Raw genomic sequence first — 25395 nt, forward strand, 5'->3', positions numbered from 1 at the left:
ACAGAAAAAAAAATGACTATCAGCTAGACACTTTTTTAAGTATTCGTATTAGAAATAGCTCTCCTTTATTGCGTTATAAAAGTGCTAAAACAACGAACATTGATATATATGTCGTGGTCATATCGTAGATTTGATCATTTCATGATATAAGTGGCCATTTCACGAAATGGTCGCATATCGTGAAATGGCCAATTTAGTTTGGCCACATCATGATGTGGTTTGGGCAGATCAATGATAAGAAATCGTTTCACGATATGGCCAATTAACGCACGGTTTTTTCATGAAATGACCAAAATTATTTGATCATATCGTAAAATAGTTACATTAATCGTTGGTAGAGGCGCTGCAAGCTCTGTGTTTATGTGATAAGATGGCGGCCGCTGGCGAAAATTAAATTATTCGCAGTTAAAAACTTCATAATTCATTTAATAACAATATTATGAAGAAAGTCATAGCAAAGAATTTACGACGAAGAGGTACGAGTACTATGGAAAATGTGGATATCTTATATGTATTTAAGAAAAAATGCGACTTAAATAAAATAATTTAAGAAACTACTACTATATTATTATAATTGTTTGTTTTTTAAAAAGCGATCCGCTTCCTTCACTCGCCGGCCGCTGCCGCGGCACGCTCGCTTTGCTCGCTCGGCTCGTGCGTTGTTTATCAAAGTGTAACCTAACCTAACCTAATTGTTTTCTATTGCAAAAACGATTCGCTTCTGGCATTCGCCGGCCGCTGCCGCGGCACTAACTTAAATGACATTAAACAAGTTTTTAGAATATAGTTATTCTGAATTTTTTTAATATTTTATGGACTCTTTATATTTTATACGATCTGGCCAAATGTGGATGACCAAATCGTGAAACGTTGACGATTTAACGATCTGATCAAACTATCTTGGCCATTTCACGATATGCGACCATTTCGTGAAATGGCCACTCATATCATGAAATGCTCAAATCTACGATATGACCACGACATATATATTCGATATTTGCGTCGCCTTTCACGTAATACTGGTCATACCATCACAAACACTGAATAAAAAAATACGGTTTGGATAACTGAATATTTTTGATTCAATATATTATAAATTAATGCAATAAATTTAAAGTATTCCATTTGCATGATTTAAACTGACAATAAAATATTTCATTCTTCATCAACATTTGTGGATCTTTATAAAAATACTTGTATCCAGGTCGACATGCAACGTACCTAATAAAAAACACAACTGTCACTTCTGTCAAGAGTCAAGACGAGAAACTGTCAATTTGTTTTCGATTGAGAAGCTTACAAAAAATGTAAATGATAATTTGTGTCAAGTATTTGTGTTTTCTGATTAATCAACGCGAGTAGCCGGTGGCTTTGCGTTTGTCTTGTGTACGGTCAAACTGTATTAAATCGGATATCAATATAATATATCAGATTATATATATTGTTCGTGTTAGAATAGTTAATCCTGGACAAAAGCATAAAATACAAAATAAATAAAAAAACTAGCATCAAGTCAAAATTAAATGATACATCCTAAGGGTTTAAAAAAGGGATATAAGCAATATTATAAATTAAAATGAAATAAAATCCTTTTTCTTAATATCTGTGATAAACAAGTATTTTTTTATTTAATATTTCGGTAAATGTTGTATACGTATAGTTTAGTTATTATAATAACACAGTATTGTTTACTTTACATATTTCGTGAGTGACGATTTATATGTTAAATAAAATATAGAGCGCATTTAAACATTTAACTATCAGCACAAAATGTGGGATAAAATAATTTATATGTGTGTGATAATACTCGCCACATACATTTTGAAACAACTATTTTCTGAAACTCCTAATTACGTTAAATTTCAATCGAAGTTTTTGGTGTTCTACATATGGTCATCATTTGTGGCATTATTCACTTTACCATTTTTTGTATTTAGACCAAAAAATGTCAAAAACTCCCTGTAAGTAAAACATAATAAGCAACTTATATTGTTACATTCATATAGATTGCTACAGTTACAGTTCACTGACTCCTTTAATTGAAATTGATTATATAAGTAATTGTATAAACATTGTGTTACATACTCTGCTCTATAGATAATTTATTTCAAGGGATGGCTATTATTATATTACTTTGAAAAGAGTTAAATTTATTTTTTAAATAATTTCTTGTGCTCTTTTTTTAACAAATTATTATTTTTATTTAATACTAGTTTTGCTTTTATTTTAGTAGACCTTAAAAATTCTGTTCCAATAGTTAATTATTATAAATAATACTATATAACTTTCAGATGTGGCGCACAGATAATAAAACATGTAACCAAACTGATAGAAGTAAAATGGCATTTACGGAATGGTAAAATTCTTGCAGAAGACAAAGGTGCCGTTATCATATCAAACCATCAATCATCTCTTGATATTTTAGGTATAGTTTGAAAGAAAATATTTTTTATTTTACACATGAAGAAATTAATCACAAACAAATGCAAGCAATGTTCAGAAAATCTTTACAGACCCTTTACACTATCTGTGCCCTATGGACAAAATCACAGGAATAAAAATTGCGGCACGGCAAGCAACAGCTGAAGTAGCCACTGCCGATTGCTAGTTGCCGTTCGTCTGTTAGAACGCTTAGCCGTTTAAAGAGCATACCAGAAAGACAGAATTTTGCATAATAGTAATATAGATTATATAGAGTTATAAATTCAGTTTACAGTCCATATGTTTTAGTTAATAATTAAGTTAATCTACTTTTCATAACTATGTTGAAACAATAAATATATCTGAAGACTTTGAGGTGTAAATGACAGACAATATAAACCCGCTTATTGGATTGATGACGATTAATGAAATGAGATTAACACACACTTCCACAACTATGAACTAACACAATGAAAATATTCCTACATTATTATAAATCAAATATGTAATTTGAACTAAATTTCTTTTTCATAAAAATATTCTAAATCTATAAAATATATCTTTAGGTGCATTCAAATAGATCTTTCTAGAAAACAACTACCCACAATACTGAGATAATGGTAGAAGTTAATAGTACTTAGCAATAAAATATAAAACAACAAGTAATATTTGTTAACATTTGTTTACAGGTCTGTTTAATGTTTGGCATGTGGCAGTGAAAGTAGCTGCTATTGCTAGGAAGGAGTTATTCTACATTTGGCCCTTTGGCCTGGCTGCCTATCTGGCTGGTGTCGTGTTTATTGACAGAAATTGTACCAAAGACGCATATAAACAACTAAAGATAACGTCCGATGTGATGGTGAAGAATAAGGTAATATTCTAATATATTTTACATTAAGCTCAGTAAATTGAATAAAGTAGAATTACAAATAAGTATTTAGAAAACAAAGATGCACTTATACAAGCTTACTGTAAACATAATACTTTATTCCTATAACAACTGTCCATCATCAATTTCAAGAGCAAACATTGCAATATTTGTTTTGTTTATATTGCAATGTTATCAGCTAGTATTGTAGTGATGATATATTAAAACTCTTATAATGATGTATTGAGATAAAAACCTTATGCCTAAAGGTTTTAAGAATTTAAAAAAGGTGGTGGGCTGTATGAATCTATATTCATATAAAAATTTCATCCTAACACTATGAAAGGGCCTTACAAAATGTACCCTCGCCTACATTAAATTTAAGTCTTATGCCGCCACTGATAGCGTATAAAGATAAGCTTTCCTTGAAACAATGTTAATGACATGTAATGAGAATAAAAGCTAATTAACATGTACGTCAAATGTAACTTATAGGCTAGCGCATACAAAGCACTATAAATCATCCATGTCACAGGCACATCAATAGATAAAATATATTATATAATTTATATGGAGTAATATAATTACAGACTAAAATATGGATATTTCCCGAGGGCACCAGGAATAAGGATTCAAGCAAATTATTGCCTTTCAAGAAAGGTGCTTTCAATATAGCAGTTGCAGCGCAAGTGCCAATCATACCTGTTATCATATCCCCATACTACTTTATAGACAGGAAGAAGTATATATTCAACAAAGGTAATAAAATAATAATAGTGTTTAATTTATATGACATATTATCTAGTATCTGTGAATATATTTATATATTTCCTTGTCTTTCATTATATCAGGACATGCCATAATCCAGTGCTTAGAACCGATACCCACAAAAGGTTTGAAAATAGAAGATGTACCTGAGCTAATTACCAAAGTGCAAAATATAATGGAAATTGCATATAAGGAACTTTCAAAGGAGGTAATCAGTGCCTTACCACCAAACTACCCCCTTGCTAGTCAGCACTGAAAAGGGGATACTATGATTCCTTCTATCATTTTATGGATAACTGACATTTTTGAAATAGAATATTCTTTCTAGAACTTTAAACCTATGTTGCAGTGATAGTTATTTTGAATTAGTTTGACAAAATGATAGCCATGTTAAATAAATATTGCCATCAATAAAAATGAAAAATCATTTTTAAAATTTAATAATGATGCGGTGACTAATGCATGATTTGTGAATATTGTGTGATTGATCATGTGCAATATTTTTTTAAAGATAATCTCAAGTGAAATTAACAGTCACGTCAGTAAAATTTACGCCATTTTTAGGTTTGAATTGCCAATTATATTAAGTATATGTTTAAGTTAACGTTAAGGTTATACACATCTACATTTAAGTTTCTTTTTTTATATTTAAGGTACCTAATATTTTTTAATTGGTTCCAAACATGAACAATGAGAATAAATAATACTCTTAACTCGAATATTGCGTATCTAATCTACATTGAATGAAATCAAATGCAATTTACATGGATGCTATTGTTCAGAAGTGGGTCTATTGTTTACATTGTATAAATGTTCATTAACGAAATTATTTAAATATGAATCGACATTTCGTTAGGAACGCATTTTTTAATTTAGGTTCAAAATCATATGATTTACCAATCGCCTAATGAAACTTCTCGATCTCTTACATTAGGATAAATTTTTTTAACAGTGATTTTATATTTTTTATGCTATCATAGACTAAAGGCAAATGAAAGGAAAACTTAATACTAGTCATTATGTCAAACATTTTGTAACACGACCATAAATAAATTATATGAGTCAGACGAATGTAGTCGAGGAATACAAAAGATTCGATTTCAATGACGTTTCCAACTTTCGTAGCCACTCGCAGAATATCAATGACTCGTTCTGTCATCAGTTAATTTATTTTAACTTGATTACAAACATTTCGGCTTTACCTTCAAGTATTATGCAATGTGCATTTGTTGTTAGTTTCTCTTTACAAGAAGTAACATATTCACATGAAACCAAGCTTTTTTTCTCTGTACGTAGGTATTACGTATTTGGACGTTTTATTTTTATTAAACTTAATTAGATTCCAAAAATATAAAATTTACTACAAATACATTAGAATTAGATATTTGTTAACTGATTATGTTTCGAATTAGCGTATATCCCAATTTTATAGTTTGTAAATAATTTTAAAAAATTAACTCTTCTCCATAGAACCCATATAAAATAGCATGCCTTTATTGCATATTATAAATAATGTGCATAACAACATAAGTGAACAATTTCGATTGAGTACTATTCGAATGACAAATCGATATACCTACATAATAAAATGTTTTACTGCCAATCAATATTTTTATGGTGATGGAGGTTTTTAATTAAATTTCAAGATTTGCTAGAACAATACTTATAGCTCTATCAAAGTAACCGTAGAATATAATTTCATATTTCATATGAAGATATGATCGAAGGATCATTAACAGCCACTAGAGACAAAATATACTAAAACCTTCAGTTATGTTTGTATGCGTTAAAGAAACGCAAAGAAATCAGTTTGTACTTCTAAACTAGTAATTAAGTACTTGTCATGAAATATCGATTCGATAAATAGCATATTGAGGCTCGCAGTACTTTACGCTTATTTTTAAACATTCTTAAAAAGCAATTCTGCATATTTTCGAAATGAACTGACTAATTTTATAAATCTTATTTACGGAAAACTCTGACATTCGTTTTATAGTAATTAAGTGTGTGTATGTATTTTTTTATCTTACTATAAACTAGGTTAAAAACTATTTACCTATTAATTGTACTTTTTTTTTAAATATAACTTCTCTTTATACTCTGTGAGTTTTAAATTGTACGAATATTAAATTTTATAATCAATATTTTTTAGTAGATTTAAAAATGTAATTTTTGGAAAGTATGTACCTAAATTGTAATAAAAAATTGAATTTTTACTCTAATATTGTATGTGTAGAAAATGTAGTTCATATTTTTAAGACTTGTATAAGCATAGTATAATAATTATTATTTTATACATGTACGAAACGATCCAGTGAACTACCTACTTAGGTACTGATCGTAATTTGTTAATTTTTTTATTTTCATAAACCACTTCAGTATTCAAGGAAACGAAAGAAAAAATATACCAAATATTGTAACAACCATATTCTTTAATTGGTTTTTATATAAAAGTATTATCGGCGAACATTTACCAAAATACCATGTTATTTTATTTGCCATGCAGGCTACAATTTGTAATAAAAGGCACTGCTTTAGCATACAAGTTTTTTACTAGTACATTACTTACTTATCATTTTTTAATATTTTACCTTTTAAGACAATGTATTCCTAATCTTAATGTATTTTGAATTTTCAAGTGAATCGGTGTTTCGCCACGTTTCCAATATTGTAACGATAACTTAATTATTATTTTAAATTATTGACGAAAAAGTCTCCATTTCTTCATAGATAAAAACCAAGTTAAATATGTCTATAACGATATCACAAAATTGACAAAATCCATGTTTTTAGTTTTAATAATTTTATTAATCACTTACTCGAGTGTTATTCAAATTATGTGACGTATTTTATCATGTTTATTATTTGATAAAATTTAATATTGGCATTATACGCAAAACTACGTCAATATAAAAAAGTTGTTTACGTTCATAAAGGCGTGATTAATAAATAATTAATAAATAAAATATCTTTATGATCAGAATGATATGGAATATCAATTCATATGTCTAGAAACTTCTAATTTCGTCTTTATGTATTATTATTACTTTATAAGCGCTTGTTAAATTTAATGTGATATATACTTAAATCACTTCTTATGTGTAGTCAGCTATCAGTAACAGTTAAAAACTATTTTTGTATATTTTACCATTAATATGAAACTGAAATAAAGTGTATAAAGGACACGGTGGTATTATTTAGAAAAAATCACAAATTAAATTAATAATTTATTGCTTGTATATTAAATTTATACATATATTTAGTAATTATTATGTTTACCACGAACATTTGAAATTATCACAGCCCCGTTTACGTTAATTTATACTACCTGAAACAAAAATAATTTAAATTAGTACAGCACAACCGAGTTTCATAAAACCGTGATTAAATCTAGGCTACAGCATTGAAAAATATAATAAAACGACGTGTGGCAGTCGGGGACTGCCGCGGTAAAGCTATTGCATAATGCATGCTATGGCCTTAGGCCTGCAAGCCACACCTCTGAGTCCGTCGGAGTGGGGAGCGTGAGGTTTTTTCGTTACGGAATTTCTCGATTCGGTCCCCGCACTCAAGGCCCGCGATAGAAGCTATGCAATAGCTTAAAAAGAATTTAAGAAATATCATGCATGGGATGTGTTAGTTAGATAGGTATCATCAATATTTCAAGTTTTCAATATGGTGATGTTAAATTTCACCTGAGACCAGCCTTCTATAATGTAGATTCATTTTTGTTGCAATTGTGATCGATTCTTACTACATAATTATATTGTAATTACACGTTATTCAATCTGTTCATCGATATTTCCTTTATCTATTAAATCATATAGCCCACAGAACTATATCGAGATAGAAGGAAATAGTTCGTCGATTTATATGAGAACCGAGCGTGTAACATTTTGTGTAGGTACTATGACGTCACGCGAGTCTTTTAGTGATGTTCACAACGTCAAAATAATTGTCTCCTAATAAACAGAAACTAAGTAGGTAGAAACTTTATTGAATCGAATTGGGAATCGATTTTGACCTTTACTGAAGAATGAGAATAAAAATGTATATTATTTTTTACAAACTTTTTATTAACATATACATATGTATATGAATGTACCTATGTATATGAATGTATGCAAATCAGACTGTGTTTCGTAGGAAACCAGTTTTTACGACTCGTTGCTTCAATCCATTTATTTTCACAAGAGAATCTTTCGGAAAACTATAACAAATTTGCAATAAGTATATAGTAAATATTATATTTTAAACCATTGATATACCTAACAATAATATAATTTTAAACCATCGATATACCTAACAATAATATTATAGGATTAAAAAATAATTATCATTTTTCTGTTTTCAATAGGTATCGATTTGAATCGACTAAGAAATCGACATTGAAAATCGTGGCGTACAACTCTATATGCTTACTTTTGACAGAAAAATGAGAAATCAACCTTTACCGCGTTTCGACAGTTTGGAATGTTTTATTTTCATTGCTGGTTTTCAATGCATGTCCAGTCTGGCGTGTAAAATTAAAGCCGTAATGGAAAAGTAGCATCATTCCGATACCGTTTACATTAAATTATTACGGAGCACAAAAATAAATTGTTTTAAAAGTAATAACAGATATTTTAGGGCAAAAAGTACTTACAGGTGAAAGGAAATATTTTCATTGACACCTTCAACTTTTTTGGTGGTGTTTGCACCGTTAATTATCGAGCACGGGGCCATTTTCTGTTTGAATTAGTACGTCACACACTGAGGGCGGTCGAGAGCGGACTGAGCATCTTGGCGAGCAAAGACGATGATTAATCGTCTTTTCGCCACGCGAGGTACATACAATCTTTCTTTCTATCTCGATATAGTTCTGTGATATACTTAGCCCATATATCATATACAGGTTTTTTTTTTTTTTTTTTTTTTATGTCAGAGCAAGCAAAGGAGCAGGTGAGCCACCTGATGTTAAGTGGTCACCACCGCCCATAAACACTTGTAACACAAGTAGTGTTACAGGTGCTTTGCCGGCCTTTAATGGACAAATACGCTCTTTTCTTGAAGGCCCCAATGTCGTAGTTGTTCGGGAACACCGCAGGTGGCAGATCGTTCCACAGTTTCACCGTACGCGGAAGGAAGTTGCGGGTGAAGCGGACAGTGACACGGAAATAGATAAAATGCGTTTTTAGAATTGAAACGGATTACCGTCAAAATTTGTGATCAGTTTAAAAATAACACATCGCAAATTAATATATTTAAATAATATAAATAATTCTTTTACCGTTAACTCATTTAATAACTAAACACCGTCTAACTTTTACCTAAGCAGAATGTAAATTTATCTTTATATTATATTCATTATTCATCATCCACATACTTACAAATACCAATGATAAATGTTAATTACTTACTTGGCAATAACTTCCCATTCCCATTCATAGTTAAACTGTAAATATAACTACTAGGTATAAGGTAGGTAACTTGTTACCTAGTATTTTCAGTTTTACTATGAATCAAGAGCAACTGCACAGCTGACGTTTTTTTATTTTTATAACTAGTCACCAATATGTTTATTTTTATTAATTCACAAGGTGATAGGAAACACACATTTTATATTACAATACGTTTAATACCTATATAAAATGTATATGTGCAATTCTCATAACACATTATAGTTCAGGATACATCGCCCATTTTTGCAAGTGACTACTATCAAGCTAATTTTCCGTTTGTAGCTTTATTTTGATGAGACGCCCAATAATTTCGTGTACGAAAGTCTCGATTGTGGTAGCTAAGAGAGATAACAAGGATAAAAATTTTTGATTTGATGGTTCTCAAATATTTATTACTAACTGAATTTTTTTTTGTTCAATCTCAAGATAATTACCTAAATTATTCGAAAAAATATTTGTCCTACAAAATCTATGGTTGGTTCAAAGAGTCCCCCTTTCCAAAGTGTATCGATAACGAGGTCATCATAAATGATTACTAACAAGCTGATTTTTTTGTTTTCACTTAGTTAATGTTTATATAATTCAACAGACATATTGTCCTACAAATTGCGTTATAAATATTTACCTCCTCCTCCTACCTCTAATTGTCTTTTACATGTAACATAGAAAGAGTCTCCGCGGATGTGCGACTGAACTCCTTCTGCATCTTGCTTTGCGCCGTCTCTATTAGAGATGATATGTCTTCCTTTCTCACACCCTCCGTTTCGATCAAAGGCAATATCGTTATGATGATATGACCTGAAAACGAAATCGTAACATATAAATATGTATTCCCATATTCTTTATATATCTACTTATATACGAAGTAAATATGTAGAGCTTGAAGCCAGATAGTGGTTAGGGAGCCAGGTGCAAATTTGGTTAATTATTTCCTCTCAAGAGATAATTCGTCAGACGCATCAGAGTATAGTATTATAAAGCCTCGTGAACGTCAGCTGGCGCTAGGTTAGGGGGGTGAGCGGTTGTAGCCTCCCACGCACGTAGTAAAAAAAATACATTCATTCATTTCCTCTCAGCTAAAAATTTGTCAAATTGTAGCTAACCCAATATCTCAACGAAAAAAAAATAACCAGCTACACCATGTTTTAACCAGCTGATTATTTTTTTTTCGTTGAGATATTGGGTTAGCTACAATTTGACAAATTTTTAGCTGACTAGCGTTCGCATTATCCCCGTCTATCGTCCGTATAGACTATATACGGTTCAAAATAAATATTCTCTCTCACCTGATCCAAACCTATGTCTTTTTGCATCTATATGGTGATATTTTGAAACAACCACTGGTTGAATAGGAGCGCCGGCATCCATAGCGACGTGGAACGCGCCCTTTCTAAAGGGCAACAGCTTATCGCCAGAGTGTCTTGTCCCTTCAGGGAACAACAATAGTTTCCGCTGAAAAATGGGAAGAATTCCATATAAGGATTAACTAATACAAAGCAAGTGTAAAATAATATGTAGGTAGATATATATTAGTCCTACAAATCCTAATCAGTAGTGTTAGATTTACCTAAATCAACACAAAATCTGCTAAAATTTTCATCTTCGTTTAGTTTTACATAAAATGAAAACAAACAAGGCTGTTAAAACAACTAGAGACAAGTAGGCGTTTGAGTTTTCTATAAAATATATTATAAAGGTAGGTATCCTATCTAAACTCCAATTTTAATTACTGAGTCACTTTTCACGTAAGACACGAAGATTTTTAATAAGCAGGTAGACGGAGGTCAATTGAATTAACATGTGTGTTAACACTTACGAATGTTAAACCGGTGGCGCAATACTACGTATCTATTGTTATCGATAACATAATCAATGTATTTGTGAAACACCTAAAAAGCCGCACTATTTTTCTATACACTTTTTCAATAGAAACAACCAACGTTATCTACGCCAATTTATCATGAAACTTAAAATCATTCATAAATAACATAGGTACTTAACTAATGAGATTTCCATCTTTTTCATAATTGTAAAAAAGTATTTTTGGTATTATTTTAATCATCTCTTAAAAAACCTTAGTACCTACCTATGTAGGTATTAGAATCTTGAATCTTGACACAATCATACTTCAAAAAGTGATAGGAAACCATATAGGTATCACACCTCAGCATTTGCAATTCCGGGAAGGGGTAGTAGGTATTAATATACCATGATATAGTTCTGTGACATACTCTTATGTGTAAAATGTTTTAAAAGCACGTAACTATAGAAACCTATGCATTATTGTGCAACCGTTTGAGTTCAAGGACTGCCCATAGGTACCAAGAATAGGTACACAATTATTTTTGCTTTTATTTTCCATGCAATTTTCTTACTTACTGCTTTATTTATTACCTAATAAAGTTTACTGTTTTTAAATACACCATCTAGTTTAGAACAATTCTATTGTTTTATTGTGGCAAATTGTGATTTTCCTGACGACAATGTTAACAAGGAAAAATTAATATGTAAGTACCTACTTGGGTACTTACATATTAATTTTTCCTTGCTTGCTATCAGATATCCCTGTTGACTACCATCATCGAGAATTTTTATTAGTAAATAGGTAGGTTCAGACGACCGGGATTTTTATTTTTAGCTTCGAAAATATGAAAATTAATTATCCTTGCAGTGAATCATCTAGAATCTAGATATACAGCTAACTCGACTATTCCGTAGTTTAATCTACATTTTATAGTGAGTTAACTAGGTATTTAACTATTTGATAAAAAAAATTAATAAATAAATTAAAGGTTGCAACGCTGTAGTTACCTAATAGTTAATTAATTGAACTGTAATCCCCAATGATAAGTTTCTGAGGTCCCAACCTGTGGTCCCAAGTCCCAACCCAACTAATGAGAGTGACGCGGGTGAATGCTTTGTAGGTACATGTACTTATATTATGTAACTAGATGCCATTATAATAATTCTTAGTTTAAAAATATTTATCTAAGGTTACACCTAATTAAGTAGGTTTCATACGATTTCTGCTTATCTATTATCACGTTATGTTTTCTATACAGATTTTCCTCAATTTCTGAACTTTATTTGATTTAATTAACGATTACCTACTATTATAGGGAAAGCAATAACCACCAGTCCGTAAGAAAATTATGTTGGTATGCATTGAATCAATCAATCAAATCCGTAGCCTTCTTACAATATTTTAGAAGCCAGGGTAGGTATCTAAATATTAGTGATATTATGGAGGTTATGTGGTTATTATTGTTTATACCTACCTTATTAGTTAGGTCATATACAATATACTAAGTACCTCATGGTTACCGAAAATATTATATTTTGTACGATTTTAAATAAAAATATTATAAAAAATATTATATTTTTTAGATTCATAAGAAATAATATCTATTTGATGCGTATTTGTCATTAATTATTAATTGCTTTATTAAAATGACCTCTAATTATCATATTCAACGCAAATTGCTCTCTTAGTAAATATAAATAAAAATAAGTACCTACTATGTAAGTAATCTCTAATTAATTTGCGGATATAAAATGAAATAATGATATCGTCTATTCCGTTCCCAGCCGATAATAATGTTTGTACCGAGATAATTATTTACTTTCATGTTTGTTTGAAATATGAGTATCGATATTTAGCGGACTCGGCGAACTTTGTACCTACTGCCCTTTGAGTTTTTCCAATGTTCAGTGCCTATTTATTCCGTAATATAGATATAGCATATCTACGTGTTCTAGATACATGCAACAAATAAAATAATATCGTAGATAAGTCCTTGATTGGTCGTTTATTAGAATCTAATATTATTATAATATTACAGTTATTTTAGTTCATCTACTATTTTCGTACTTTTTAGAAAACTTCTCAGGTGAAAGATAATTAGAGTTTTGAACAATATTTTTTATTAAATTTTAATTTTGTTTGGTATGAAGTAAATTGTTGTTATTGTGCTTCATCTGACTGTAAAAGTAGAAATAACAATCTTGAACTAGCTAGATGAAACTAAACAATAGGATGTTTACATATCTAATGGCATAGTACATAGTTCAATGCAAAAGTCCAACTCGGATGTTGGTATAGTTGTGTAAATGAACATTTGTCGGACGCGACCACGCCTTAAGAGCATTAAAATGTTTAACATCCTACGTTTTAACCTACCAACGCTAAAGATAGTATGCAACGGTCCATAATGCAACATTGTGATTACTTATCTCACTGCCAACGCTATAAAATAAATTTAAAATCTTAAACATTCATTACATTTTAAATGTAAATACATAAATGTTAGTAAACTAACGATTGCGTCATTTTTCATGTTATTCCCTAAAAGTTAGCAGTGGGTATTATCATTGTAATAAGTACGGTCTACGCTTACAACGATTGTCTGCGATAAACCAAGTAAATTCTCTGTCAAGGCGAGATGCAACCAAATTACACTGCTAGGAAAACTAATCAGAATACACGTATTGCAAACGCATTGTACCTAATGTTTGACTTTGACACACTTCCATGAGGAAGAATCAAGGTATCGCCAAATTTTACGTTTTCCTTAACTGAATCAATACTAGGATAAAAACCCCTGTATATTACCGACATCATTACAATATTATGTTGGTAAGTATCTATGATAAATAGCATCCAAATTAGTCGAACCGTTTTATTAATCAAGAAATATCCAAGTAAAAACTAATTATCTGGATTTGCAAACAATAGCGCGTATTTCAAACCTTATGATCGCGAACAGCTTCTGTCTGCTGGTTTAGCACGGACCGTGCGGAATGGGCAGAGCCTCGATCGATGAAAACAGTGCCCCAGAGCCAAGCCGCAGTGCCAAATGGTACCAGGAACTGTAGAGAGCGCTTCGAAACCACGGTACATCGCGCCATCAGAGGCCATAGTACCGCTAGTACTGGAATCGAGACAAGAAAAATTGTAACTACGTAGGTACTTAAGAAAAAGCTGCTCTTATTACACCTGGCGAAGTTACATTTTTTATTGTTCAACATCAATAATTTATATCAAAGGCAACTGTTTAGATTTAATCGAAAACAGGGAAAATTATTATCGAAATGCATATACTTAGAGCAGATTAAATCGAAAACAGGGAAAATTATTAGCGAAATGCATATAGAGATCTTTAATTGGGTCTAAACCTCACGGAAAATATAATAAAATTATGCCAGAAGGTGGTCAAAAAGCATAAAAACTTGTTTTCGGAGATAGTATCTACCTATAGGAAGTATCTTGACGGGAATAGAGTGAACGAACTTTCTCCTAATATAATTATGAAAGCATATTTTGTGAGATATATCTACCTACCACAAGTCACTACGCACCTGCGTGGGTGTCATAATGATTAAATAACAACGTTATCTAAAAAAATAAGAAATTCAATAAAAATTACAAGCTAAATATAATTGAATGTAGGTAGATATATTTCTACGTACTAGAAAGTATCGATCGTGTCTCCATTGATTAGGCTGATATTATTAGGTATTTAGGTTCATTATTCATGTTAACAAAACAGCTGATTAGATAAACATATTTTGTTATTTTCTCTCATAATTACGTATTCTATAATTAGAATGTTCAATAGGGTCAAAATTATTTTGTTATTACAGATTCGGAATTAAAATCGTTCTTCATAAATAATTGTGCCCTTACTGTATAGATCCAAGGAACTCTGATGATTGAGTAACACCACGGCACCTCTGGAGTCGTCAACGTTCTCGACTCCTCGAACAGTCCATCGAATACCCAAAACACGAGCAGAAAACCTCAAAAGGGCTGCTGGTATTCTAAAAAAGTGGTTAAATTTGAATCTCTACAACAATCTAAAATTTCTAATACGCCCAGATAACTAATAAATATTGAATAACATCGTAATCTGTATGTTTACCACGGAACTATCACTTACAAAGCGTTCTTGGGGTCAAAAGGCCTAAACAGCATGAGCGGAAGGGGTGCTGTTGCAAATATTAGCGATAGAACTGCAAATAATGTAAACTGAAACAGAAACGTGAAAAATGATCGATACATTTCTAACTCTTTCTACGTGATCAATATACAACTACGTATGTGTATTCATACCTTTATGTAATACCTAGCAATAGAACTAATGGAAAATAGTATGATGAGAAGGGCCATCACGCATCCGAGCACAACATCGAAGGCAGCCATTCTGGTAAATTATCACATTTATGATTTCTAAAACAAACAAATAATAGTTAGACAAAATAATTCATAAAAAAATGCGATAGGAACTAAACCTACTACTCACTTATTAATAGTTTAACACATTTATTTTGCCAAATTTTAATATTTCTTCCGCATACCTATATTAAATACTAAGTTAAATACTGGTATCTATCTACGTATTGTATACTTCAATACTTAGATATTTGTCTAATAAACTGCAAATATTTTTAATTTCAATTATTTACATCAAACGTTCACTTATTTTGATATCCATATAGGTAGGTATTTTGTGATAGTTATAAATATAGTAAATAGGTATATCACTGAAGAATATTTTCTTATTTTGGTAACTTCGTAACGTTAGCTGCTTTTTTCTGACAAATATCATTATGATGTTACAAGACATAGTCAATCACCGTCAACTTTTACAACATCAATGTTAACAACACAACAACATACTCAATAAAGGTTAGATAAGCAAAAGGCCGTGTACGCGGTCCGTGCGCTGTTTGGCTCAAATACTTATGTGATTTTTCAAACCAGATTGTCCTTCAACCACTTATCTTACAAACATATGAATTACTAATAATTTTAGGAAATTTTATTGTCTATATAGTTAGTTAAGAGTTTTTTTCAATTAATACAGTATTTGTGAATACCATCAAGATAACTGAGCCGATGATTACTTGATTTCGCTTTTAGTGTCAATTTCGAAGCTAAAAATATCTGAAATCGCTGACAGATCTAACACACAATTTTTTTTAACTAACTGCAAAAATCCTTATTAAAATAGTTAGTTAAAAGATTTTTTTATTTTGGACTCCTAATTTACGAAATTAAAATCCGAACAATGTGAATTTTTTTAGAAATTATAGTCGACAAAATGATTATTTTCACCAAGATATTTGACTTAGTTTAATATAATTTTTACATATTGCAATAAAAGAACGTCTTACTTATAAGATAAAATTTAAAAAATCAACTAAGGTACCTCTATTATTTTTCTACAATTTTTTTTAAAGTACTATAAAACACTGCGCGCGACCCGATTAAAATCAGTCGGCAGCGAGCCTTTCCAGAGAGAGGACATGTTGCTCGGCGCTCTCCTGTGGACTTATGCTGTTCATAGTAAAAGGATAGCGCAAGCCGCGATCTATCGTAATAGATCGCGGAGATTTTGACTTGCGTTAAATTGAATAAGCCCTCTTAAACTGTGTTTAAACATACAGGGTGGCCCGTTTACAGTGGTCCAAAAAATTTTTTCAGCTTGAGAGCATCATGAGTAATCATTTAAAACATACTTTAGTTAAGTGAAAACTTATGGTTTAGAAATTATGATTTTTTTTGTAAATAATCCGGAGTTTCAATATTTTTGACACAAAACCACTCTGTTATGAAATCTACTAGACCGAATTGAATGAAATTTGGTATAGCGCAATAACCTACCTATCGCGCTATAGGCTCATCTTGTGTAAATAATTAGACTGCGTTTTTTTTTTATTTTAACTTTTTCTGTAGTTTTTTTAATTTCTCGGCAAAATGTCGATTTTTCGAAAAAATCCTGGGAAAAAAATGTACCACCAAGGTTTTGCTGGTACTGTTTAAAACTTAGTTGTTACACTACTTGTTTACACTGTAACTTGTTTAAACAAAAAATCATAGTTGTCCTTCGATTGTAACATCTTCAAAAACAACATCATGTACATTAACACATGAAAATCGAAAAATTACGAAATTTACCATAATTTAATTTTACCATAGCCCATCTAAAATGTATAGGTACCTAATCTTTCATTTTCGATAGCAAAGTGATTATAAATAGTACCTAAGTGAATATGTATATAACTAGGTAAAATACATACTTACATACCTATATACCAAAACGCAAAAAATAATGAGTTCACAAAATGCTTATTCGCGTATTATAATGATGCGTAATCATAAATTAAATTAGTTTTGTTTACGATGCTCTTTGTTAGATTGCTTTGAACCAAATTTGTCTTTGTACTAATTAGGACAATTTATTCATATAATTTTATTATGTGATTAGCTCTGAAACATCGGTTTATCGTAAATTAACTTTTTAGTTAAAAAATAAGTATAATAGTTATGATGAGACACTTTTGTCAACTGTTAAAATGATTAACATACCAATAGTGAAAATGTAACGTATGTATATTGTATTCTCCTGAAATAGGTACCTAAACACATTAGTTCAAAAGTAAAAAAGATCGCAGATGTAGCTCGTAGATCATAGATGTCATATCAAGATCAGGATAATTTCGATATACATATATGTACCTACCTAACATTAATTTATAGGTATCTACGCAAGTTACGAACTTCAATGATAGCCTCTTGATAACCTCTTATTAAGGTGACACAATGCATAATATAACATGCATTAATTATTTAACTATTTTACTCAAACATACAAAAAGAGGATTTTTTATTTAATTTACAATGATTTTAATATAAGTTTAGTAGGTATCTAAGTATCATAATATTTTAGTCTATTTATTAAATCGTTGTAGCCTAAGTTGTAGCCGTTCTCATTTTAGATGTTGTCCGATTACAAACAAAATTATCATGCATATTTTATTTTTTTTTTGTTTATAATATTAACGACGAACTAACTTAGACTCTTTTCAACATTTCTTCATTATCAGTTTTATAAAGATCATATAAGTAATAAAAAAAATCAGGCCTATCTAATTTAAATACATAAATAATAATAAGTTCGATCCTCAAAGGTTTAGATGAAAACAAAAACCTGATGGATTTGTAGCTAGATATTATTTAAAACGACTAGATTAAAAAAAAAACTATTAATTAAAAAAAAAGTCTTACAAAACTCATGCAAAAGGCTAAGTAGCCCGAAATTATTTTAATTTTAAAGACTAACAAACTTTTTTTAAATATATCCTACACATTATTTTTCGTGAAAATATTTAACGATATATCTAAAAGTAAATAAAAATAATATTAATACTCAATTATTGTAGAAAATTAAACGGTACTTACACAATATATTTCAAGGTACCGCACCCGCGCATCCAAAAATCTGTTTATATAAAAATGTCAATAAAACAGATACGGGTATTCTCACTCATAACTCATTGCTCAATGCCCATTGATAATGTACTTAATTAATATACGCTGTACAATAGTACACCGACGCACACTACAGTGTGATACTGACTAAACGTAAACAACTGGCAAACTAGGGCCGTGGAGCATTTTATTTACCTTGCGCTGAAACACGTCACACTCGACTCCGTCAGAATGTCCACAAATCATAGTAATAATTGGTATAGGACAGTGCAACATCTGTACCTGTAACTCGTGTAATTACTTTTGGAGTGAAACTTCTTTAGGCGCGTTGATAGTAAAATTTGTAGGTCGCGTCATGGCAATACCGTCACGACATGGAGTACGGTGACAATTTTGGTATATTTTTATTTTGTCAAAGAAGTTTCACTTGTGACACTTGTGTAGGTATATACATAATATCGAGATCAACAAGACCGATAGGATCATCAATTTAGGACCTTCGCGCTTCTTAAAATTTTATAATTTAATAAAAATAAAAATAAAACTTCACCCACAAAAGAGTAAAACAGACAGCTAAATGTAACAGGCGACCGTGACATATTCAAATAATAATTAATAGGTCGGGGGAATAGACAAATATATTATATACGTCTACTTATTACCTATAGGTACATAATTGAAATAATATGATTAAAGCATCTAATTACGAGATCAACGAGGTTTTTGGGTTACGACTTGTTTTGACGCAAATGACCTGTGTACTATTTTGTGTAATCACTTTTATACCCTTATACAGGATACCCCAAAAAGTAGTGATGGACGGAAGCTGTGAGGTAGAGGACCTAGAGGGCTATCCGAATCATCCCCACGTATGTTATGCGATATTTCGTATTTTCGGAGTTATGTCCTTTTTTCAATTTTTCATCTATCGCTGAGTACGATGAGATTTTTATTTACGTGAATTATGGCGCAAGATTCTTGATTTTTTTTTGTGTGCTAAGCTGAAAGATAGGCCAATTCAGTATGTTAACATTTACTATCGTTAGATCTTCGAATGGAATAAAAAAAAAGAATTAAATGCCAAGAAATATAAAATTACCCAGTTTGTTCACAACTTCAAGGGCCCGTAAAAAATAAAATCAAATAAAAAAAGTTTTACATTTGGCTTTTAAAAACTTGCTCTATCTATCAGGTAGCCTAAAAATTTCATTTTATTATCAGGTAGCCTAAAACTGAAATCTAAATATGGTAAGTGCAAAATTGAATTAACATGATTATTAATAAAAATAAATTAAAACCAATAAATAGGTGTTTAATTACCAGAAATTTTTAAAATAACCGCGCTGTTGCTCAATGTCAGTGCGACATCACCGTAAAAAGTTGTCTTTTATATGTCAGGAATGTTAAAAGTTTAAAACCCCAATAATCATTTTTAATGGTTTCTTTTGCTACTATGCATTTCCAGGTTATTTCGTCCAAATTTTAAAATCATAAAAAATCATCGCCCTAAAATTGTTTCGTGTTAGTGCTGATTTACACAGGGTCAGTAACTGACTACAAATTCGAGGCAAATCAGTGCTGACCCGAAAAAAACCCTGTGTAAACAGATTTGAAGTCAGTACAGAGGCTTGAAGTCAGCGCTGAGTTGAATATTCGGACACGAATATTTTAAAGTCAGTTGGCGCCCCCCGCTACCCGCGCACCCCCGCGTCAGCCAAATAAACCCCGTGTAAACAGACAAGTCAGTGCGTGGTAAGTCAGTGCCGCTGCGTTGTAGAGTGACCACGTTTTTTTTCGCTGGCGATAAAAATGACCCGTAAGCAAAGACGAAACCTTAAAATTGGTGCAATTATATGGCAAAAACGAGTGCCTTTGGGATATTAAATCCCTAAATCCATTTTCTTACCCATTGTCGTTTATTTTTAGTAATATCTCATTTTCTACAATTTCTATTAACTCATTCAACAGCAAAATTGATAAATTTTTCAACAAATAATTAAATCGTCGTTTCAGTTGTTTTCGCGAATTAATTTTTCCCACTGACTTCACAAACGTGTGGTCACCGTGAGAAACGCACCACTACTACACTTCATGTAAACAGTTAAAGTCAGTCTTGAGCGACTGACTTGTCTACTGACCCTGTGTAAATCAGCACTTAGTTTTTTTACTGTTCTGTGTGTTAGTTCCTTGGTTTGTGGTTAGTTCCATTTTCGCTACGCAGAACCACAGTTGACAGATATATCGAACTTCAACTTGAGATACCTTTATGAAAACAATTGCCAAACGCTTCCCGCCCATTTCCCGCCAAATTTTTTTAAAGTGAAACTTTTATTACATCGTCTCAAACTTTTTGCTCTGTATAGCGCATGTCGCGTGACGGTCGAACCGTACGATAATTATCGTACAAATACGATAATTTTGTGCCTAAGTTACACTTTTACCGTGGTTTCATAAAACCACACAACATTTTTTTTTTCTTCAACTAATGAGACTTCATATTATTATTATGTAAAAAAATATAAACATTCGAAATTCAAACATTTATGTGTGGCCAGCAACGCAAAACTTTTAGTGTGAACTGGGTATCCTTTGAAATATAACTTTAGACTGCCGCGCCGGTTTTACCTTTCTCTTTAAAAAATTCTAGAATGTAATTGAAGTTATACTTCTTTTGGCGCGATGGAGAAAAATGATGAGAGTGAATTTTTACGATGCGCACACCGACACCTAAATTTAACAGCATGAAGTTAGTTCTAGGTGGTATGAAAATTGATAACTATGTTCAAGCTATGTTCAATTTGAAATTTAAAAATTAAAAAAAAGGGATACCTAATAATTATAAAAAAGACAGACAAGCTTTCTCATTTCATCATCATCATCATCAATCCATTGTTCCTTCTGCTGGGACATGAGCCACCCGCTTAGGATCAGGAACATTTTTAAATAAGACAAGACCAACCGGCGCGGCGTGGCACTAGCGCAGATAATAAATATTATGTGCTTGTACTTAGTATATAATCCATACTAATATTATAAATGCGAAAGTAACTCTGTCTGTCTGTCTGTTACGCAATCACGCCTTAACTATTGAACCAATTTGCATGAAATTTGGTATAGAGATATTTTGATACCCGAGAAAGGACATAGGCTACTTTTTACCCCGGGACATAGGATAGGTTTCATCCCGGACATCCCACGGGAACGGGAACTATGCGGGTTTTTCTTTGACTACGCGGGTGAAGCCGCAGGTGGAAAGCTAGTAATAAATATACTACACTATAAGCACTAGCTTTCAAATAAAGATAATCATCAAATTGGGTTACCCAGGCGAAAGCTCTGAGGTAACAAAAATTGTTGAATTGAGAACCTCCTCCTTTTTTAAAGTCGGTTGAAAAAAGCCTTGACAACATATTTTTGTAATTAATCACAGCGCCATCTGAATTCAGAATTTTATAAATTTTTCCATTGATTTTTCCACACTGACATCTTCCGTTTTAATATATCCCAGATAAGGTAAATATATTATTATTTGTGCAGAATTACAGAATAAGAATTTTTATTAGAGTAATAAAATAAAATAACTCTAAGGCTGGTTGCAGAGCTTGACCGACCGTCAGTGCGTACCGTCGGTCCTGACCACAATACGCATCAACAAATGTATGACTATGACACACAGGCTATACCTATTTATTTTGTACATAGAATAAGTATAATCATTAACTAGGAGAAAGCTATTCTTGCTTTTTTGTTCTTATTAGAAAGATCTGAGAATCGGATATCCATTTTTCACAGCCCTGTGATAGGAGTATAGGCAGAATATTTTCCGGGACAGGTAGAATTAATATAGAAATCAAGTAATTCTTAAAAGCAAGAACTGTATCTATACTAATATTATAAAGCTGAAGAGTTTGTTTGTTTGAACGCGCTAATCTCGGGAACTACTGGTCCGATTTGAAAAACTCTTTCAGTGTTAGATAGCTCATTTATCGAGGAAGTCTATAGGCTATAATATATCATCACGCTACGACCAACAGGAGTGGAGCCACGGGTGTGAAACCGCGCGGAGCAGCTAGTAATAAAATAAACAGTATTTATAGCAAAATTTATTAAAATAACTTCATTAAATAAATAATATTTACAACATGTATATTATTCAAGTCTATGATAAAATTTACATACTCTTCATAATATAATTTAAAGCCGTAAAGTAAGGTGCTAAGTGCTGGAATTAATAATTTGTACATAGACATTAATTGCAAATAAAACACTTTTGTGCCTCTCGACAACAATAAAGAGTTATCAAAACATTTTTTTCTTCATAGCTGTGTATCGCTCAGTATACTCATTATATCCTTCCACTGAAGCTAGTTGTTTAGCTTCAAAAAGATTTCCATCAAGGTTAATAGTGTGTATTTTTGAATCTCTTAGTAGACTAGGTTGTATTGCATCAAGACACAAGCAATTTTCTTCCAATCTCAATATTTTTAGCCTCGGTGCTTGATGCAAATCATCAGCGAGGCGTGAAATCTCATTTTGACTCAAATTAAGCTCAGCTGCATACAAATTAGCCATCCCACTTGGTATTTCAGCAATCTTATTGTTTGAAATATCAACAACCTCTAAATTTTTTAAGCCAAGCAGTTGTATAGGAAACATTTTAAACTTGTTGTTGCTCAAATAAATTTGTTTTAAATTTATTAATTGTGAAAAGGAATCAGGAAGTTTTGCTATGCTATTAGTAGCAATGTTTAACATTTCTAATTTTTTCAGATTAGATAATGAGTTGGGTATGTCGTGAATTGAATTAGTATTCAAGTTTAGCTGTTTTAATAATTTCAGCTTACTAATATCATCCGAAATGCTTGAAATTTTATTTTTTGATAAATCCAAATTTCTAAGATGCTCTGATAAGTTAAGGACTTCTTCAGGTATTTCTTTGAGTCTGTGATTAGAAATTTGTAGAACACCTGTCTTAGATGCAGTTTCATAATGTTGTTTTAAACCAGAGTTTCCCATCAAAAAGTTCTTTCTTCGGCTGTTCCACTTATTTAATTCGACAGACTACGTGTTAGTCGTCATATAAATTTTTAGTTATATTAAAAGAACAAACTATATATAAGAACAAATAAGTATTACAATCCACAAAAGAAGAAAGTAGGTAATTATTAATTATTTATAATTATCATGTATTTTGACGAGATTTTTAAACCACAATTTTGACGCATAAATTATAATTGTCATTTGTCAAAGTCAAACGTCAAAATGTCACTATACACCACAGAGTAGAGCTTCGCCTAGACACAGAATACATAATAGTAGCTAACGCCAATAAAAACACTTTATATCATTATGTAAGTACCACGTAAGTACAGACATATTGTTGCGAACAGTGACTTGAGAATAAAAAATATGTTTAAATATTCGTTATTCGCCACGCAAAAATAACCAATGCAAACTTAGCGCCCCATCAATGGAATTTTGGGTCGAAAATGACCTTGACCGATAGGTCTCCGTTAGGTCCTTTAAGGTCCCACAATTTTTTCGTTAGGTTCCCTTTAGTTTTTTTTTTTAATAATTTTTTAGCACCTCATCCATAGCAAAATTGGCGAATTTTATCAAAATCGTATTTTTTACCGTTAGGTCCGTATAGGTCCATCATTGAAATTGTTAAATTATTTATTTTATTAAAATTATAAAATAATTAAAACCTGCGCATATCGATAATCGTCGATGTATCGTTTAGCGATATGATAAAGACAAATAATCGAGTCATGTGTACTAGATCATTGATGTGGCCTCACGAGACAATCATGGAAAGAAAACATACTCAAATTTAATCTTTATGAATTAAGCGATAAAGTTGAATTTAGAACGCGATATTGAACCGCACTCCCCACGTGACTATCTTGGAAAGGAATACAAATTTAATTTTATACACTAAGCGATAAAGTTGAATATTGAACCGCACTCCCCACGAGACTATCTTGGAATGAAATACAAATTTAAACTTTATGAATTTAGTGATAGAGTTGAATTTAAAAACTCGTCGCTTAAAAGGTCGTAAATTTTTACGACTTTCTTTAGTGACGGACTATATATTTATTGTATCGTTGTTGATAAAAAATATTTTCATAAGTATAATAATTTGAAATGAGATGAGAAATAATCTTTATTATATTAAAATTTTACACAACTGCACAAAAAGGAGTATAATCTTTATTTTGTAAGTATATATTTATTAAAATTTTCGCTCGGTTACTTTTAACTGGCAGAACATTTTAATTGCACGGAACCCTTCGTGCGCGAGTCCGACTCGCATTTAGCCGTTTTTTTGTAATGTTTAATCTTGTAACCTTTCTATGTTATTTGTTTATATGTATGTATTAATATTGTGTATGTTTCAGATTATATATTTATGTCATTTCGTTCAGACTGCCATAAACTTTTAGTACTACTTTTGATAATATTCTTAGAGACATATTTATTTTATTGAAATGTGCTGTGATGAATGAATAGATACATAATCAAATACAAATAAAATGGCTTCTTATTGTTTTTTCGTATGCATGTATATGTAATAATGATGAAAACGTTACAAATGACCTGTGTAGTACATAGTTTTT

At 31.2% G+C, this 25395-nt stretch overlaps 3 protein-coding genes across 3 annotated transcripts; 1 reads left to right on the forward strand and 2 right to left on the reverse strand.

Annotated features, from left to right (window-relative positions):
- The first annotated feature begins 1345 nt into the window (after positions 1 to 1345).
- On the forward strand, positions 1346 to 7240 carry LOC123701993 (1-acyl-sn-glycerol-3-phosphate acyltransferase alpha-like). The gene is made up of 5 exons (XM_045649627.1): positions 1346 to 1961; positions 2292 to 2425; positions 3111 to 3292; positions 3880 to 4048; positions 4141 to 7240. The coding sequence occupies exons 1-5, from the start codon at positions 1771 to 1773 to the stop codon at positions 4311 to 4313; spliced, it is 849 nt and encodes a 282-aa protein (XP_045505583.1). The 5' UTR covers positions 1346 to 1770; the 3' UTR covers positions 4314 to 7240.
- Positions 7241 to 7271: 31 nt separating this feature from the next.
- LOC123701998 (1-acyl-sn-glycerol-3-phosphate acyltransferase alpha-like) lies at positions 7272 to 18940 on the reverse strand. Its single transcript, XM_045649633.1, has 8 exons — positions 18743 to 18940; positions 15611 to 15727; positions 15438 to 15526; positions 15185 to 15318; positions 14248 to 14429; positions 10785 to 10950; positions 10137 to 10296; positions 7272 to 7385 (listed from the first exon to the last, which is right to left on the reverse strand). Exons 2-7 carry the CDS (start codon positions 15698 to 15700, stop codon positions 10139 to 10141), a joined length of 819 nt encoding a protein of 272 aa, XP_045505589.1. The 5' UTR covers positions 15701 to 15727; positions 18743 to 18940; the 3' UTR covers positions 7272 to 7385; positions 10137 to 10138.
- A 3922-nt stretch (positions 18941 to 22862) lies between these two features.
- On the reverse strand, positions 22863 to 24000 carry LOC123701883 (leucine-rich repeat-containing protein 57-like). Its single transcript, XM_045649480.1, has one exon. It carries the CDS (start codon positions 23786 to 23788, stop codon positions 23072 to 23074), a length of 717 nt encoding a protein of 238 aa, XP_045505436.1. The 5' UTR covers positions 23789 to 24000; the 3' UTR covers positions 22863 to 23071.
- Between the last annotated feature and the right edge of the window lie 1395 nt (positions 24001 to 25395).

This window comes from Colias croceus, chromosome 2, assembly GCF_905220415.1.
Source record: "Colias croceus chromosome 2, ilColCroc2.1".
Lineage (NCBI taxonomy): Eukaryota > Metazoa > Arthropoda > Insecta > Lepidoptera > Pieridae > Colias > Colias croceus.

Bases quoted from the DNA above. Each gene is read 5' to 3' on its own strand.
- LOC123701883 (XM_045649480.1), bottom strand. From the start codon at position 23,788: ATGGGAAACTCTGGTTTAAAACAACATTATGAAACTGCATCTAAGACA.
- LOC123701998 (XM_045649633.1), bottom strand. From the start codon at position 15,700: ATGGCTGCCTTCGATGTTGTGCTCGGATGCGTGATGGCCCTTCTCATC. The intron at 15,319-15,437 runs GTAAGTGATAGT...CCACTTTTTTAG, and splicing joins TTTGACCCCAAGAACGCTTT to AATACCAGCAGCCCTTTTGA. The intron at 10,951-14,247 runs GTTTGAAATACG...CCCATTTTTCAG, and splicing joins AAGCTGTTCGCGATCATAAG to CGGAAACTATTGTTGTTCCC.
- LOC123701993 (XM_045649627.1), top strand. From the start codon at position 1,771: ATGTGGGATAAAATAATTTATATGTGTGTGATAATACTCGCCACATAC. The intron at 1,962-2,291 runs GTAAGTAAAACA...TATAACTTTCAG, and splicing joins AAAAATGTCAAAAACTCCCT to ATGTGGCGCACAGATAATAA. The intron at 4,049-4,140 runs GTAATAAAATAA...TCATTATATCAG, and splicing joins GAAGTATATATTCAACAAAG to GACATGCCATAATCCAGTGC.